Source organism: Taudactylus pleione, unplaced genomic scaffold, assembly GCF_031769625.1.
Source record: "Taudactylus pleione unplaced genomic scaffold, aTauple2 ptg000279l, whole genome shotgun sequence".
NCBI classification, from domain to species: Eukaryota; Metazoa; Chordata; class Amphibia; order Anura; family Myobatrachidae; genus Taudactylus; species Taudactylus pleione.
Window position 1 is genome coordinate 2,898,122 of NW_028284681.1, and position 17,419 is coordinate 2,915,540.

General features: G+C 43.7%; 1 protein-coding gene across 3 annotated transcripts in view; it reads left to right on the top strand.

Annotated features, from left to right (window-relative positions):
• Positions 1 to 17,419, top strand: part of CD40 (CD40 molecule) — a 130,667-nt gene that overhangs the window by 35,705 nt on the left and 77,543 nt on the right. The window contains exon 1 of one of the 3 annotated variants that reach the window (XM_088481952.1): positions 9,234 to 9,459. The exons of the other annotated variants lie outside the window; for them this stretch is intronic. Within the exon in view, the coding sequence (XP_088338078.1) occupies positions 9,412 to 9,459 (48 nt within the window). The 5' untranslated portion in view covers positions 9,234 to 9,411. Of the gene's footprint in view, positions 1 to 9,233; positions 9,460 to 17,419 lie in introns of those variants that run through there. 3 annotated transcript variants of the gene reach the window in all.

Below are 17,419 nucleotides of genomic sequence, written 5' to 3' on the forward strand. Positions count from 1 at the left end.
GACACTACAGCCCGCGGGACATCGGGACAGTTGGGAGATATGGAACAATATTATTATTCTATTCAGTGTTAATACATTTTGTTTACGCTAGCAAACTTCTTACTGTCTCTGTACGTTTAATAATTTACTCTCAAACACAGTTTCTCTGTGTCTCTTTCTTTCAAAGTCTTGTCGTCCTTAAAAAACTATATGTGTGTGTGCGCATGTGGTAGGGAATATAGAGTGTAAGCTCCACTGGAGCAGGGACTGATGTGAATGGCCAAATATTCTCTGTAAAGTGCTGTGGAATATATGTGCGCTATATAAATAACTGGTAATAATAATAATATGAGCGATATCCACATAACATGACGACTATGAGTGCTCCTCTAGGTGGGTACATAACACAGTCCAGTTTGGCTAAACCCAACTATTGTTTTTTTTCTCCCCACACCTTCGAATGGGGGGTGTAAGATAACTGTCTATATGATGCTCAGACAAGTGTAATTACTTCTCAAAGAGTCTCCTATAAGTCAGTGCTAGTGAATTGAAATTACACTCGTTCCTGTCTTCCTGTATGAGATTATCCAATTGTTTAAGGATACAAATGTTTCGGTTTTGCTGCTAATTGAGCAGATACCTTGGATTAGAGATGCTAGTTATTCTGCAAAACTACTATACATGCATAAGAAATAACAGTATCTATTTGCTTGTATTGCTTTTAGTGCTCACTCACCCCAGAAAAGCTTTTAGAAGCCGCTGCCACTAAGTTCTTCCCAGGGAGCTGCTGACTGCTTTTCAGCAGCAGTTGCTCTCACAGTTACTGCTGTGACAGGCTTCCTCTCCGGCTCCACCCCCTGGCAGAGCACAGGGGGGCTGAGCACCCAAGGAAGGGAGGTCCTGACTAATTGTCAACTGCTGCTGACAGCTGTTATATCCCTTTTTCCAACTGTACCCCCTTTCCCTGACAGGAACCAAATCACTCCCATCCATATCACTCCGCCTCTTCTTCTACAGTGCATGTGTATCCCCATACACTGGGGCCAGGGCCGGCCCTAGCCCAAATTTTTTGGTAAGCAAGTATATTTTTTGGCGCCCCCCTATGCAGTGCCCCTTTTACAGTGCCACCGGTAGTGGTCCCCCCTGTGCAGTGCCCCTTGTGCCCCCAGTGGTATTCTCCTTATATAGTGCCCCCAGTAGAAGTCCCCCTATGCAGAGCCCCCAGTAGTGGTACCCCCTATGCAGTGCCCCTTTTACAGTGCCCCAGGTAGTGGTCCCCCCTGTGCAGTGCCCATTGTGCCCCCAGTAGTATTCCCCTTATATAGTGCCCCAGTAGTACTCCCCCCCTATGCAGTGCCCCTAGTAGTGGTACCCACTATGCAGTGCCCTTTATATAGTGCCCCCGGTAGTGGTCCCCCCCTTGTAGTGCCCCCAGTAGTATTCCCCCCTTGTAGTGCCCCCAGTAGTAATCCCCCCATTGTAGTGCCCCAAGTAGTATTCTCCCCCTGTAGTGCCCCCAGTAGTATTACCCCTGTAGTGCCCCCAGTAGTATTACCCCCTGTAGTGTTCCCAGTAGTATTCCCCCCCTAGTAATCCCCCCTTGTAGTGCCCCCCAGTAGTATTACCCCCTGTAGTGTCCCCAGTAGTATTCCCCCCCTAGTAATCCCCCCTTGTAGTGCCCCCCAGTAGTATTACCCCCTGTAGTGTCCCCAGTAGTATTCCACCTTCCCCCGCCCCCCGCAGTAGAGACGTAATGAAAATGAAAAAAAACCCACTTACCTGAAACCCGCTCCTGCTCCTGGTCCCGCCGCCGATACCAGCTCCTCCGTCCGCCGCCTTGCATTATGGGAGTGACGTCACGTCATGACGTCACTCCCATTACCCACTGCGGGAGCCGGAAGATGTCCGGCTCTGGCAGTGGGAGCAGCAGCAGCCGATGAGAGTCTGTCTGACTCTCATCAGCTGCTAAAGCAAACACACAGATGCCGGCGCCGGCGGCTGTGTGTTTGTGCTGTGTAGCGCTGACCGAACTCCATCCGGTCAGCACTACACACGCGGTGCAGCTGTGTCAAGGAAACACAGTCTGCACCGCGGCCGCATGGTACGCAGCTGAGGCGCCCTTCACTATGTGGCGCCTTACGCAGCTCAGTACCATGCGTAACGGGAGAACCGGCCCTGACTGGGGCATATTTTTACCTCATTTAGAGCCCATAAAAAGTTTTACATACATAATGCATTATTCAAGTATATATTTCATGCATTACATACATCTATATACTTAGTTTTACCTCACAAATTGTACATTTATGAATATCGCAGAAATATATGAGTGCAGTTCTTTTAACCCATTACCAGGGTTACATTCAAAAGAAAAATAAACTATTTGTTTTCCATTATCCCCACAGTTGACATAGTTCTTGGGTGAGGCTTGGCAGAGTCTGAATAGGAAGTTCCAGGTTCCACAGAGGTTGTGGTTTAAATACTCCTTCCTGTAAGAAGACATGGATAATTAGGAGATTCCATTTAGAGTGTATGCCCCCATTGCCCGTCTGGCAAAATACAGTACCATTAACCATGCTATTTCTTTAATGGACAGGACGCACATTAAATCTGAAGGATTTTAGAAATCTATTTTTGTTGCAGCTCGTTCATTCTCAAACTAAGCAGTGGTTCCCAAACTGTGTGCTGTGGCACCCTGGGGTGCCTCGGGTCACTTGCAGGAGTGCCTCAGGTTGGTGGTTCATCACCAAATCAAATTAATTATGGTCAACGCCGACTTACAAGAAGATTTAAAGACAGACGTCACGTTTTGTGCAAGAATTTAACTCCTCCTTGTCCCTAGTCCCTGGGCACTAGGCAGATGCCAGAGTATTTGTTTTCCATTATCCCCACAGTTGACATAGTTCTTGGGTGAGGCTTGGCAGAGTCTGAATAGGAAGTTCCAGGTTCCACAGAGGTTGTGGTTTAAATACTCCTTCCTGTAAGAAGACATGGATAATTAGGAGATTCCATTTAGAGTGTAATACAAAAACCATACTCCAACATTCTTAGTGACTCCTACTGTTCGTTCCTGATTTTGGTTTTGCTTATGACCTCATTCTGTCTTCTCCCTGGTACTGCGCTTGGTGTTCCGGTTTTGACTGTGGCTATTCTCCGTGACCTGTTTATGTCTGATCCCTGGTACCTTCTTGTTCGTTTGGTTCCGACTCGGGATGTCGACTGCGTTGCAAGCCTTCATCGTATTCCGCTTAAATTTAGAATACACCAGCCCCTGTACAAGGGAACCAGGTCTGAGGGCCGCAGCCTGTGTGTGAGTCCAAACCTCCTTGTTCCCTGGTGAATGCCACCGGCACATTAGACTCTGCACCTCAGTATTGGGTCTCGCCAATCCCGAAGTACGGGACAGCATCTATTATCCATTCGTGACTTGTGCCATACAGAGACCGTCATTCAAAACTCAGTTCAGTTGATTCAAATTTCTAACCTCATAGGTATCTTTTTTATATATTGCTTCAGCATGAAGGGTGTTTTAGTTTTCTGTCCTATCTTGCATGTCACCTTATCTGGTATGTTACAGTGATAGGGCTGTGCTAAAAGCCAAGCCTTCTTTCCAGCCCAAGGTGCTTTAATTTAATCTCAGCCAAAATATTGTTATCCCTGCCATAAGACATGATGGGGCCTCAGGAAGGGAATAATTACTTTCACCTGCTGATGTGGTCAAAGTCTTAGGGGTAGATGTATCAAGTCTTGGAGAGAGATAAAGTACCAACCAATCAGCTGCTGTCTATGTTCAAACACAGCCTGTAAAATGACAGTTAGGAGCTGATTGGTTAGCACTTTATTTCTCTCCACTTAATCTCTCTCCAAGGATTAGTACATCACCCTCTTATGGTTTTATGTGGAGAGATCATCATCTTTGCGTCAGGATAGCCCCCTTTTTTATGATATGCACAAGTGAGGTTGGTCAGAGAAAAGTGTGCACAAGTGAAGTTGGTCAGGATTATTCCTCAGCTGCAATTTCTGTTCCCGATAACATTACAATTTACTCCACCAGATTGGGGAGCATAGCATGGAGTAGGGGTGCAAACAGGTTCTCTACCCATAGTTTTACCAGATTCTAAAGGTTTTATATATTTGCACAAAACATTTAATCTAAAGCTGATGTCTTTGAATACAAAACTTTGTATCAGAATACACTCCCGTAGGGGCAACTGTGGAACATCCCCAAGTGCAGCAGTGTCCCCCAAAATTTTGTACTTCGCAACCATTTTCTTCTCACTTTGTTTCAAGTTGAGTGTTGTTCTTGTTTATTTGTTTTCAATTCTATACTATGGGCATTATTAGTTAAAAAAAGTGATTTTTGGAGAGGTACAGTATAGCAGAGGTTTACCTACCAATATCCGAGAAAGGGATTTTGTGCACGCACGAAAAGGAGGCATGGTTCACGCAGGGCCAGCGCTACCACTAGACAAACTTAGGCAGATGTCTAAGAGCGCCGGCCACTGCAGGGCGCTAGTGTGGACCGCACATAATTGCAGTCCGCACTACACTACTAGGAACAAACACACAGCTGTCGGCGCCGGCAGCTGTGTGTTTGTGTTAGCAGCAGATGAGAGTCAGACAGACTCTCATCGGCTGCTGCGCCCACTGCCGGAGCAGGGCTGGTGCTCACTCATGAGCTCCATTTTCCGGCTCCCGCAGTTAATGATGGGAGAGATGTCATGACGTCTCTCCCATCATGAAGAGCAGGCCAGCCAGGGGGACAGAGGAGTGGATGCTGAAGCGGAGATTAAGGTAAGTGGAGTTTCTTGTTTTTTCTTCCATGTGTGTCTGTCTGGGATTACTGCTGGGGAGGGATCAATACTGAGGGCACTGCTTTGGGGAGGCTACTACTGGGGGTATTGCTGGGGGGAGGCTACTACTGGGGGCATGACTACTATGGGGGGCACTACTACTGGGGGCACTGCTGGTGGGGGACTACTACTGGGGGCACTGCTGGAGGATTACTACTGGGGGCATTGCTGGGGGGATTACTACTGGGGGCACTGCACTGGTGGGACCACTACTGGGGGCACTGCAAAGGGGGGATTACTGCTGGGGACACTGCATAGGTGGGAGACTACTGCTGGAGGCACGACTACTGGAGGCACTGCTGGGAGGGAGGTTACTACTGGGAGCTCTGCATCGGGGGCACTGCACTGGGAGGGTTAGTACTGGGGGCACTATATAAGGGCCACTGCACAGGGGGGGACTAGTACTGGGGCACTATATAAGGGGCACTGCACAGGGGGGACTACTACTGGGGGCATTATATAAGGGGCACTGCATAGAGGGATCCCTATCTGGGGCACTATATAAGGTGGGACTACTACTGGGGGCATTATATAAGGGGCACTGCATAGGGGGACCACTAGTGGGAGCACTGCATAGGGAGCCACTGCTGGGGGCACTGCATAGAGGGGACCACTGCTGGGGACGCTGTATAAAGGCTCGTGTAGCTATCCGAGGGGGGTGCACAAGCCTGGAGAATGCCTAGGGTGCCAAGAAATCTTGCACCGGCCCTGGGTTCACGATATGTGGGGGGCTTGGCCTTGCATAGCAGGGGTGTGGTTGCATATCATGCCATTTGTCGTCACAATGGGAGCATGCCCAATGCTGCCTGAGCTGCACCCAACCTCTCTCTTCTACTATAGATGCTGTGTACATGTACACAGTATCCATTTACCGCAAAACAGCAGGAGAGACTCAGATGGACTTCCCTATTCACCCACAGACACGGTGGAACAGCGACACAACATCTCTAAATTGACATTTGGGAAGTATGGTATGCCAAAGGAGAAACTTGGAATACCATTTTTACAGCAATGACTTGATGACTCTACAGAGCAAGAGCATCATCAGGGTGGGGAGAAATGGATTTAACATAAGAACAAAAACTATGTCCCACCAAATAACAGCCTGGCGCTAATAAACTACTATTAAATAATAGACCACAGCTGCAAACACCTATGGGTCTGTGTAAACCCAATAAAAGATCACCTGCTGATGATCCCAAACAAAGATAATACACTGATGGTGTTGTGCTAATTGGATTTGTAATTGCAAATAAATACTTAACGTGGCAGAAATGAATTCAAGACACCAAATAAATCTACCATGAATTTAATAAACACACAATAAGCATATGAATAATGGTATACAAATGACTTATAACAATCACCTTAATATTGTAAAAGTCTGTACAGACTATCATATATTACCATGGAACCTCTTAATTCCTAATAGAAACCTGCATAATTGACAGGTTTACTAAAGAAAAAAGAAAAATATAAATAAATTGTATATTTCATGTAAACTGTGACCAATCTTAATCTGACAGTTCTCACCTGATCAAAGTCCACATATGAGAGTCCTAATAACCCCTTTGATTATACCTCCGGGTTTTGACAAGGGGTAGCGCTGGAATGTTTTCCAAAGGTGTAAACAATACAATGTTATTTAGGAAACACGGACTCCATGCTAATTTGAAGTGCATAATATAATCCACCTGTATATCCTGAAAAGGTGTAGCAGTTATTGGTATCTCCTACCGCCTGGCCAATAGACAAGGTTATCCTCTGACGGGGAAATCCTGAGGCTGTAATATGGTCAACACATGACCGCCTGGTTATCTCTCACCGTCTTGATTCCAGCCAGCGGGCACCGTCACCGCAATGTGAAGCGCACATGGCTCTCCGTGGAAATAAACGGGTATCCAAAGTAGGGATGTGCAGGCTCGGATAGGTTCAAGTTTGCACGCCGAACCTCTCCGAGTCTGCACATCCCTAATCCAAAATCAGCAAATGACTGTGTCACTTGATAAGAATCCTCTAACTAGTTTTGCTGCCACTACATGAAGCTTTATCAAAGAGCATGAATGGGGTAAAATATATTTTCCCCCCCTTATATACAGCTTCCTTTTACCTGATAGGATAAAATTTTATTTAATCAGTCTCCACATGATGCCAATGTTCTGATTGTCATTCTTAACACATGTAAATCCATTTTGAAACAAAGAAAATAAAATCATCTCTACACTTGGTGTCTTGAAAACTCAAATGTATATGAATAAATACTCACAATGTATCTTTAAATCATTGACGCAACATATCAATTAAAAAGAAAAAAATATAAGAGATCTTACCATATAATATAATAAAAATTAACCATTATTAAAAATTAATTAAACCAACATCCCTATTTTAATTGTTTTAATGTTTACCTATGGGATTCAAACTTATAATCTCCTATGTTGTTGGTTCCCAAACCGTTTCTCATGCTCCACACCACTGGAGCTCTCACTCAAACTGCAATCATTATAAATACAAGACTTGTGGATAGCTACATTGACTCCCATGACAAAGATAAATAAATTATACCCGTAACCCTTCTAACCAACTGTAATTTGCAAGTATATGTACATACCTAATCTCATATCAATACAGCCATACCCAATGGACCACAAAAATCTAATAAAAACCAAATACTAAATTCTACAGGATGTAAATAATATATACACCTTAGTCCCTATTTATAATGAACCTAAGTAATTTGAACTTACATCGATCTTTATAGCTGCTTATCAAACCATTTCTCATGCTCTGTACCACTGGAGCTCTGAAGCTGACCATACTACTTTGATTAATACAAGAATATAAATGATTAGTGACTTTATCTATTCCTAGAGGGATGGGACAGACTATACCCATCTCACTCCAACCAGCTGTAACTAAGTGGAGGTGGCTAATCACAAATACTACACTACTCTAGATAACCAGAATACCCCTCTACTGAACCTCTAAAGTATATAGGTCGGGGAATCTAAGAGTTGATAATCGATTCAAAATCGATATTATCATTGAGACCCACTGGAAACAATGGGCCTGATTCAGAGCCGCTCGTAAGCGGGCGCTCGTTCGCTGCGAGCGATGTTTGCCCAACTGCGCATGCGTACGGATCATAATACGCATGCGCGAACCAGTCAGTGCGGCCGAAAATCGTTTGTTCGCTAAATAGCGAATGCCTGCTATTTTGAGTGACAGATTGAGGCGTATGTGGGTGATAACAGGGGAAGGTGCTTGAAAACGGGGAGTGGAGATCCGAACGCAGGCGTGCTTAAAGGTCAAAACGGGCGTTTTAAGAGTGTGCATAATTAATACAGCAGCGTCATTGACCACGTCACTGGGTTATTTTATAGCCAGAACTGCTCGCAAGATTGTGGTAGCACAAACCAACCACAAGAATAGCGAGCAGTTCATAAGCTGGTCGATGTACTCGATTAATCTAATAGCGGACATGACGTATGATGCGAGCGGCCAGGGGGCGTATTTTTTCAAAAAACGACCGCAAGTTTTGTTCGCTCGTTCAGACATAGAGGCGTGAAAAGACCGCAAAGAGCGAACGGTTCATTTGAATAGCCACCCCTATTTTCTGGACGAACGACCGCAAATAGCGTCCGGCTCTGAATCAGGCCCAATGTCTGTAATTTGAACATCCACAAGGCTTCCTTGTTACAAAGAATTCTATACCGATCCCCACCTCTATTCGTACACTTGATATGCTGGACCCCCGTTATAGTTAACCCCATAGGGTTACCATTGTGGGCAACACTAAAATGCTGAGAAACACTATGATTGCCATACTTTTCTATAATGTTAAGTCTGTGTTCCCTGAATCTGGTTTTTAATGATCTTGTAGTCCTTCCTACGTATTGCAGGCCACAAGGGCACTGCAATACGTAGATGCAATACATAGTATTACAATTGATAAATTCTTGTATGACAAATTCTTCTTTAGTGACAGAGGATATTATCCCAGTAGTCTTGTTTATAAAACCACACGTTAAACACCTATTACCTCCACACCTAAAACACCCTCTAAGAACAAAAAAGCACTCTCTTATGATAAACAATTATATATATTTTTTCCTCTTTTATTACAAACAATTATAACATTTATTTTATTTTCCTCTCATAAAAACACCCCAATTATAATATATATATTTTATTTCAGTCTAGGGCGACAAGCAATTCATAATACTGATTTGCAAATCTATTTATTATAATTTGGAGTGAGATGATATGTGAAACATTCTGTATAGTTCCCTTTTAGAAAAATCCCCTTGTTGTTTGCTGGTTAGTTCCTAAGCAGTTTCCTAGTTTCACTTTCGCTAAACAGGGATTCTTGGGCGGGTCTTAATGTATTATAACCAGGCACAGAGAGCAGAAGACATAACTTAATACTCTCTTTGCTGTAGTCGTTGCTGATTCTCTGTGATCTCTGCGCTGATAGTCCTGAGATCTTTGTGAATAAAATAGGATTAGTGCCCTGTCATTGATACTCCTGGAACCTTTCTGTTGATAATTTCTTCTTGCTGAATTCTGTGGTCTTGCAATGTCCCTGTGGATTTTACTGCTGATACTTTGTAGCTGGTCCTACCAGGTAAGAAACCACTTAAAATGTCTTGTTTAATAAATCGTTCTAATATGTCTAGAATATGTGCTGTATTGTTATTTCTCTGACACACTTACATGCTACATTGAAATTCTGTTAGTTTCCCCAAGGAGTTAATATACATTGCTTCCTCTTTTCTAACACTGGTGATTTCCAAACACCTGCTGTATGTTTATCTGGGGGACTTCTGCAATGCTGCATAGTATGTAGGTATGTAAAGACTGCATAGTATGTAAATGTGTGTGCAGGGGCATTTCAAGAGAGGAGGGGGCCAATGTGCAGTCTCCGTCCGGGGCCACCAACCTCTCTCAGACGGCCGGCAGCGTACAGCGCAGCGCTGAGCGGTAAACTCTGGGCACTAGTCTGTGAACAGAGTCTACAGCGCATGCACAGGTGACCGAGAAAATGGCTGGCGTGCCATTTTCCCAGTGTTTTCATACTGTGCATGCGCAAAATGCCGGGAAAATGGCAGAGGCGGGCACTTTCCAGGCGATTTTACAGCGCAGACACCGGCGGCGACGTGGGACTCCGGAGTGGTAAGTATAAAAAATATGGGTGCAGGCCATGCGGTGTGAGCCCCACTGGACCCAGGGGCCCATGTGCCCTGCACACCCTGCACCCATTGTAAATGCGCCCCTGTGTGTGTGTTCTACGGCATCCCAAAGGCAATTTCATGATATGGTCAATCAATGTTCCCCATTTCACAATGCTTTTGCTGGTGTACAGTAACCTGTTCCTGCACAAAAGTAGGGATGGAAACTGGAAGACTATGTTTCCGATCTGATAACGTAGTCTTTCCATCAAATTGTGGGAATTCAATAGTTGACAACCATCAGATGTAGCATTAGATGGCTAGTTGTTCTTTTTCAGCTGCGGGCACCCAGAGCATAGCTAAAGTGTCCATATGCGAAGCTATACCGAATGGATTTGATCCGATGACTAGTAGCCATTGCATCACGTGATTTGATATCGGAAGCCCGGCAACTATTCGGGCTTCCGATGCCCATCCTTAAACAAATGCCCTAATGCAATATTATTAAAGCAACAATGACATCATTGGGAGTTTGTGATCTCCTAAAATCGATTGCTTACCAAGCCTGCCTAGGAGACTGGTAGTTGTTATTCTGGTTGTAGCAACATATCTTTTATGTAACAGCCAAGATTTGGTGCCTTCATGTGACTAGGAGATTATGGGGCTCATTTATCAATAATCACATATTCAATGCGATCTGGGTGCAATATTCGTGCCCAAAATCGCATTGCAGTATGCAGTATTGAGTATATCACTCAAATGTATTAGATAAAGCTTATATCTGCTTGCACCCTCCAAAGGTGTGAGCACAAATAAGCGGTCATTGCAGCGTCGGGGCTGCACACAGGTTTATTGCGTGTCTGTCATAAAATAACTCGGAATACTTGAGAACAGACCACATGACTCAACATGCGGCTAATTGAATCTACCTCTAAGACAGAAAAACGAAAAGGAAAACATTTTTCAGTTGTTTACATCTTGCCTACTTTTGAAAAAGCATTTCAGGGAGAATGTGAAAGCAACACCTATGAGCGTGGCGGTAAAGTGGACGTGTACTGCTACATCTGAGAGGCGTGTCATAAAATTGATTTACATCCGAATGTAAATGAGCCCCAAAGCCGTTAGTAAGATCTACTTGGTGATGAAAACACACTGATACTTTTCAAAAAATGCATGTAGCCATAGGGATCATTGTGCCTTATAACCAAAGCAGGGAAATGATACTAATGATCCCATTTGAATGTATATATCGCTTTTTTTTTATTTAACAGTTTCTTAATGGGGGTAAGGTGCAATCAGGGAGATTTCTAGACTCTTCAGGGAGTCAGGTAGATTGCTACTATTTCAGGGAGTCTCCCTGACAATCAGGGAGAGTTAGCAAGTATGATTTCCATTAAAATATATTTTTTTCCCCTTTGGTTAGTCTGTTCTAAGAAACCTTTTCCCCAAAGATTATTTACCTGATGTCCAATGTTCAGGGTCTCCGGCAGGTCCCTTAACGTCCTGTGCTCCCATCACTGCTCACTCCTACGCACTTCCAGTGACAGAGTGGTATTGGTGCCTGCTGCCTTTGTGTAAAGAGCGATTGGATAGAGTGAGGAGCACATGGCAGACAATCCCTGGAGCACGTATAGCAATGTTTATTCTGTATATAATTATACTGTATGACCTCTAGTCTGTATTATGGACAGAATTCACAATGCACCTGTAACTAATTGAAAATAAGTTTGTGGGATCCCTTGCATCTTGTTTTGCAGAAGAGCTTTAACTATGCCACAGCAAATTTAGCTTTGTTTTTCAAAAGTGTAGTGATATGCAGGAAACAACCTAATATTGTCTGGATCTAGCTAACATTCAAAGTTCCCTTTCCACTTACGGGGGTACTTAGGGCTCTATTTATTAACATTATTTTTACTAAAATAAAGTGAAAAAGGGTGTTTTCACATCCTTTTCACATTATTTTGGTATCACCTAAAGTTACTAAAGGGCAATTGGAGTTCGTAAAATTCTACTCCAAGCCCTAATTATTACTTATTTTTAGTAAGCAGATCGCATTTACCATAATTGTAATGGGTAATGTGATCTGGCCAAGTTACTAAAAATAAATTGTGAAAAAATACCGGGAAAAGCCCTGTGATAATAACGCCACCTGGAGGTGGCGTTATCCAGGGTCTCCCCCCGGTTACTGGACTCCTGCTCTGCTCTAACAGGCAGAGCAGAGCCCAGAACCGGCCCCAGTGATCAGCTGTGTGGTCTAAACAGACCACACGCTGATTCACTGTAAAAAAAAAAAAATAGTAAACACCACACGCTGATAAACTGTAAAAAAAAAAAAAAACTTACCTGAGTCCAGGGACTGGAGATCGGGGCTCCGGTGGTATCTCCCCTCCGGTCAGCTGGTCTCCCAGCCTGCACTGGTGCCCGGTCATCACCTGACTGGGTCCCAGTGCAGGATGGGATGTCAGCTGACCGGAGCCACGGAGGACATCACCGTAGCACCGATCACTGCAGGTAAGTGTAATTAAGGGAGGGGGGGTGTAATCGTGGGGGCGGGGCTTAGCGTCAGTTGGTCGGCGCATGCATTGGCACTTGTCACGGTATTTTTAGCAAGGGGATTTGCAGGGACAGAGCTTTATCGCAAGCTCTGTCCCTGCAAGGGATTTTTAGTAAATCCCTGTGATATTGCCTGAATTCGTAATGCGAATTCAGTCGGTAATATCACACTACAATCTGCAATCATAATGCATATTGTAGTAAATAGAGCCCTTAGGGTCTAGCCAATACAAAACATGACTTGTAGTCAACCAATTTTTCTAACTTACAGATCACATGTCTCTCTTAAGATCACTTTCCTGATTTTTATTTTTCCAGGCAGAACTCTGTCCCACCCCATAGTTACCTTACTGACAGACCTCCTGTGCTCCCATGGAAGGAGGCAATTCTCACCGAAGAGCACTCACTGGCCTGTAAATTTCATAGTGCTGCATACAGCATCATTAGCCCAGCTTCCTGAATGATTCATTTTGTGACGTCATACACTGTGTTCTGCTCACAAAATTGCAACATCAAGCCCCTGCCATAGTCACTTTGTCATACCTGTTCCCAGAAGGAAGGTATAAAAATCAGTCAAGTATGTTCCCATACAGAAAAAAGGTGTCTGCGCTACTGTCAATACACAAATCCCAAGGCTGTGAATAATATAACATATACATTTATTAAACATATAAATCAGTGAACTGCAGTTCAACTTTAAAAACATGTATATTCAACGCACATTGGATAATCTCTAGATTGTGAGCAGCGACATAATGTAACTAAAATCTGATACAATCATTGAAGCTCAGACACAGTGTGTCTCTAATAGATCTCAATCAGGTGTTAGAGACAAATATAGATCATTGATCCCTGTATGTTAAGGATAGTATTCACAATAATGTGTAGCAAAGACTTCAAATGATAAAGGTTTTTATATGTATAGTCGCCATAAAGGAGCCCAATATCCAGAAGCGGCTTCCCCAATGTATGCGCTGTGTACGTTCACAGGTCGATGTGTGAAAAGGTACAGGATATTTTTAAATATAAACAAAATCTTGCCCACCATGAATTAACAGCGATGAAAGAACTTTCTTCGGATCCGACGATCATAATTAAATTGGCAGACAAAGGAGGAGCGCTGGTGGTACAAGATGTGGGTGATTATCTACAGATGAGACCTACTACCACACCCTCCCCTCTGATTCAACCATTTGTTTTCAGAAAAAACTTAAGTCTTTGCTTGATGAAGCATTTAATGATGGAGTGATCTCCAGAAGGGAATTGGATTTTTTATTTCATATTCATCCTGTTATTTCTACTTATTATCACCTTCCTAAAGTGCACAAGGATTTGTTTTGTCCACCGGGTCGTCCTATTAGTTCTGGTGTTGGGTCACTCACAGCGAATTTATCATTTTATGTTGATCTCTTTTTACAACCTCACGCTGTCTTTCTGAGATCACATCTCAAGGACACAACGGATTTTTTTAACTGTGTGTCAGATATAAGCCCGTATTCAATTTGAGGCAAAAAGTCCCGATTTTTCGCCTGCTGGACTGTTCACCTCCGTCGCCTGTTTTCCAGGTGGAAAAGTATTGCGTGTGTGCACAATATTCCCCATATTTAATTTAAAAGAACGCGAAAACGGGGCCTGGCGAAACTTGGATCAGAGAAAAAAAGAGAATTTTCTGGAAATCATCCTTGGACCCCCCTAAAGATGTCCAGACATGGGGGATTACTATGGGTACCCCCGTTTTTGCATGCAGAAGGGAAGTCAGGTTTTTAAATAGCCGCGGCAGGTGCATAAGGTGATGCAGAAGAGCATTTAGCATTTTTTTTGGGAAAAAATAACTATGTCCATCAAATTTGGGGTACATGAAAATGGATGCAAGCATATTTTTAAGTCCCTAAAATGATTTTAAAATATTCTTCAAAAATGCACCTGCCGCTACTACCTGCAATGAAGAAAACACCTGCCGCATACTTCCAAACCCTTCTGGAATCTATTTTATTACTTTAGGATGTGTTCCCACTTTTTTTTTAACCCCAAAATTTTAAATATTTTTTTGGGTGTCCCAATTTTTTTAATTTTTTTTTTACACAGATTGTTTTTAGGGTGCATTCCCAAGGGTGCTAGCTATTTTTTTTTAAGCCTGCACCCCTAAGCCCCAATTCTGCACTTTTTTTCGCCAGCCGTTTTACTACATTGACTTTTCGCACCGGCGAAAAGTCAATGTAATTGATTACGGGGATAATTGAAATAGGCAAAAATTACGTAATCGGCTATAATTTATCGCCGATTACGTAATTTTTGCCTATTTCAATTATCCCCGTAATCAATTACATTGACTTTTCGCCGATAATTACTTTTCACCTCAAATTGAATACTGCCCATAGAGTGACAACCTAGTTACAGATTTCTGACTTGTGATGTCAGTTTACTCTATACCAACATCCCCCATGAGGGGGGAATAGAGGCCACAGGTTTGTACCTTACATGAGATGGGGGGTCTCAGGGAGGCAGTGAGAATTTATATTGTCATCTATTTTGTTTATACTTAAGGACAATTCTTTTTTGTTTAATCACCATTTTTATTTACAGCGCACTATACTATTTATTAACATTAATTTTACTAAAATTGGAGTAGAATTCGTAATATTCTACTCCAACCCCTAAGTATCACTTATTTTTAGTAAGCAGATCGCATTTCCCATAATTGTAATGGGAAATGTGATCTGGCCTAAGTTACTAAAAATAAATTGTGAAAAAATACAGGGGGTGGCGTTATCCAGGGTCTCCCCCGGTTACCGGACTCCTGCTCTGCTCTGATAGGGAGAGCAGAGCCCGGAGCCGGCCCCAGTGATCAGCTGTGTGGTCTAAACAGACCACACGCTGATTCACTGCAAAAAAAAAAAAATAGTAAAAAACTTACCTAAGTCCAGGGACCAGAGATCGGGGCTCCGGTGATGTCCTCCCTCCAGTCAGCTGGTCTCCCATGCTGCACTAAGGCCCGGTCATCTGGTCATCCCAGTGCAGTACGGGATGTCAGCTGACCGGAGGACATGGAGGACATCACTGGAGCCCGGATCATGCAAGTAAGTGTAATTAAGGGAGAGGGGGGGTTGCGGGGGTGGGAGGGGGGGTCGCAGGGAGTCCACGATCGCGGGTGGTGGGAATTAGCGCCGGGAGGGTAGCAGCGGCGGCCGCTTGGCGCATGCGCGGGGCACTTGTCACGGTAAGTTTTTCCAAAAATACCGTGACTAGTGTGCGGAGGGGATTCGCAGGGACAGAGCTTTCTCGCAAGCTCTGTCCCTGCAAGGGATTTGTAGTAAATCCCTGTGATATTGCCTGAATTTGCAATGCGAATTCACTCTGTAATATAACACTACAATCTGCATTACCAATGCGGATTGTAGTAAATAGTACCCTATGTATTAAGGATATCCATTCTTGAGCCCAGATGGTTAAATCTAATTAACTGAGGTACCTGTGTTTAAACATAGATAACCTTTAAAATGTGGTCTGTAATGGCGGAATTTGGGAATCTCTGTCATAATCAGCTCCTATTTTCACTGTGGCTGCACACATTAGAAAAATAGCTTTCCTAAAACACAGTAAAGTTCACTGTAGTTTTAAAATATATAAGACGGAAATGTTGAACATACATGTATACCAACTACTAGTTTTCCATTGCTTTTTCACAATATTTATATTGCTTATGGAATAAACAATTCGGGGCTGATTCTGAACTGGGAGCAAAGCAAAAAAGAAAGATAGCAAATAACATTGCATTCGTATAAACCATGCCTGCAATGCAAAGGGTGCAAATGCATTTAATGTTTGCAGGCAGGGTAAATACTGGCTTTTGCAAAAATGCTGGACGGCTTTATTTTTACAGTGCCATTTAGATCTCATGACCTTATTCAGAGCCGCTCGCTAGATGCATACGCTCGCACCCAGCGTATGCAAATTCGGCTAAGTGACGGCAAGGCATAAGCACGCCCACTATGTTTAGGTGTGCATTCGCTTTGTGTATGTAGACGCCCACCAGCCTGTGTTAAGATGCCCACTTGCGCATGTCATCTCCAGGAAGCGAACGCAGCGCTTGAGGTTGACTATACCCTGCCGCAAGCCCTGCGTTCACTTGAGTGTAAAAATCAGCAGGTGTACAATTATAGAGTTAGGTGGGTACAGCGCTCAGTACTCTACTGGGGTGTTTGTCGCAGCTGCGGCACCTCAATTAGGGAGTAACCAATCCCTATGGGTATAGGATCAACAAAAAGTATAGAGGTAGTCTGCGCTAGTGGTGAGTCTACCTACTAGTGAAAAACCAATTGCCAACATGTATTCATAAAAATATAATATGTTTATTTGTATAGACAATTGAAATGTGATAGCCACTAATCCTGTGGTCTATGGACTGATCTGTAGTATAGAATTTACAAATAACTGAGACCATGTAAAAGTTCAGGTGAAAGTTATTGCTGATAGGAATGCTCATAAATCTTGGTGATGGCTGATATATCAATGGGCATGCACAGGGGGGGGGGAGGTTTGGGGTGGTGGAAAGTCTTGGTTGTTGTAGCAAAAAACAAAGTCTTGTTGTAAAGTTAGGGTATGAACGCTGTGTCTGGTGGGGCGGCGTCCCATATCCCCCAGGTGCACAACTTACCCTCGATGACTTGCTTCACTCTCCTCCTGGAGAGTGGTCCGCTCCGGTCTTCTCCTCCTCGCCATCTGAACTTAGCTTCTGGGTTGCAGTGTGTACCCGACGGTACACGCTGAGGATCACAGCTGACTGTTGACTTGTCGCGAGACTTCCGGGATACCCGCAATCCCGCGAGGTCACGTGGTCCCCGGGTCTCAGGCTGGTCTAACTGC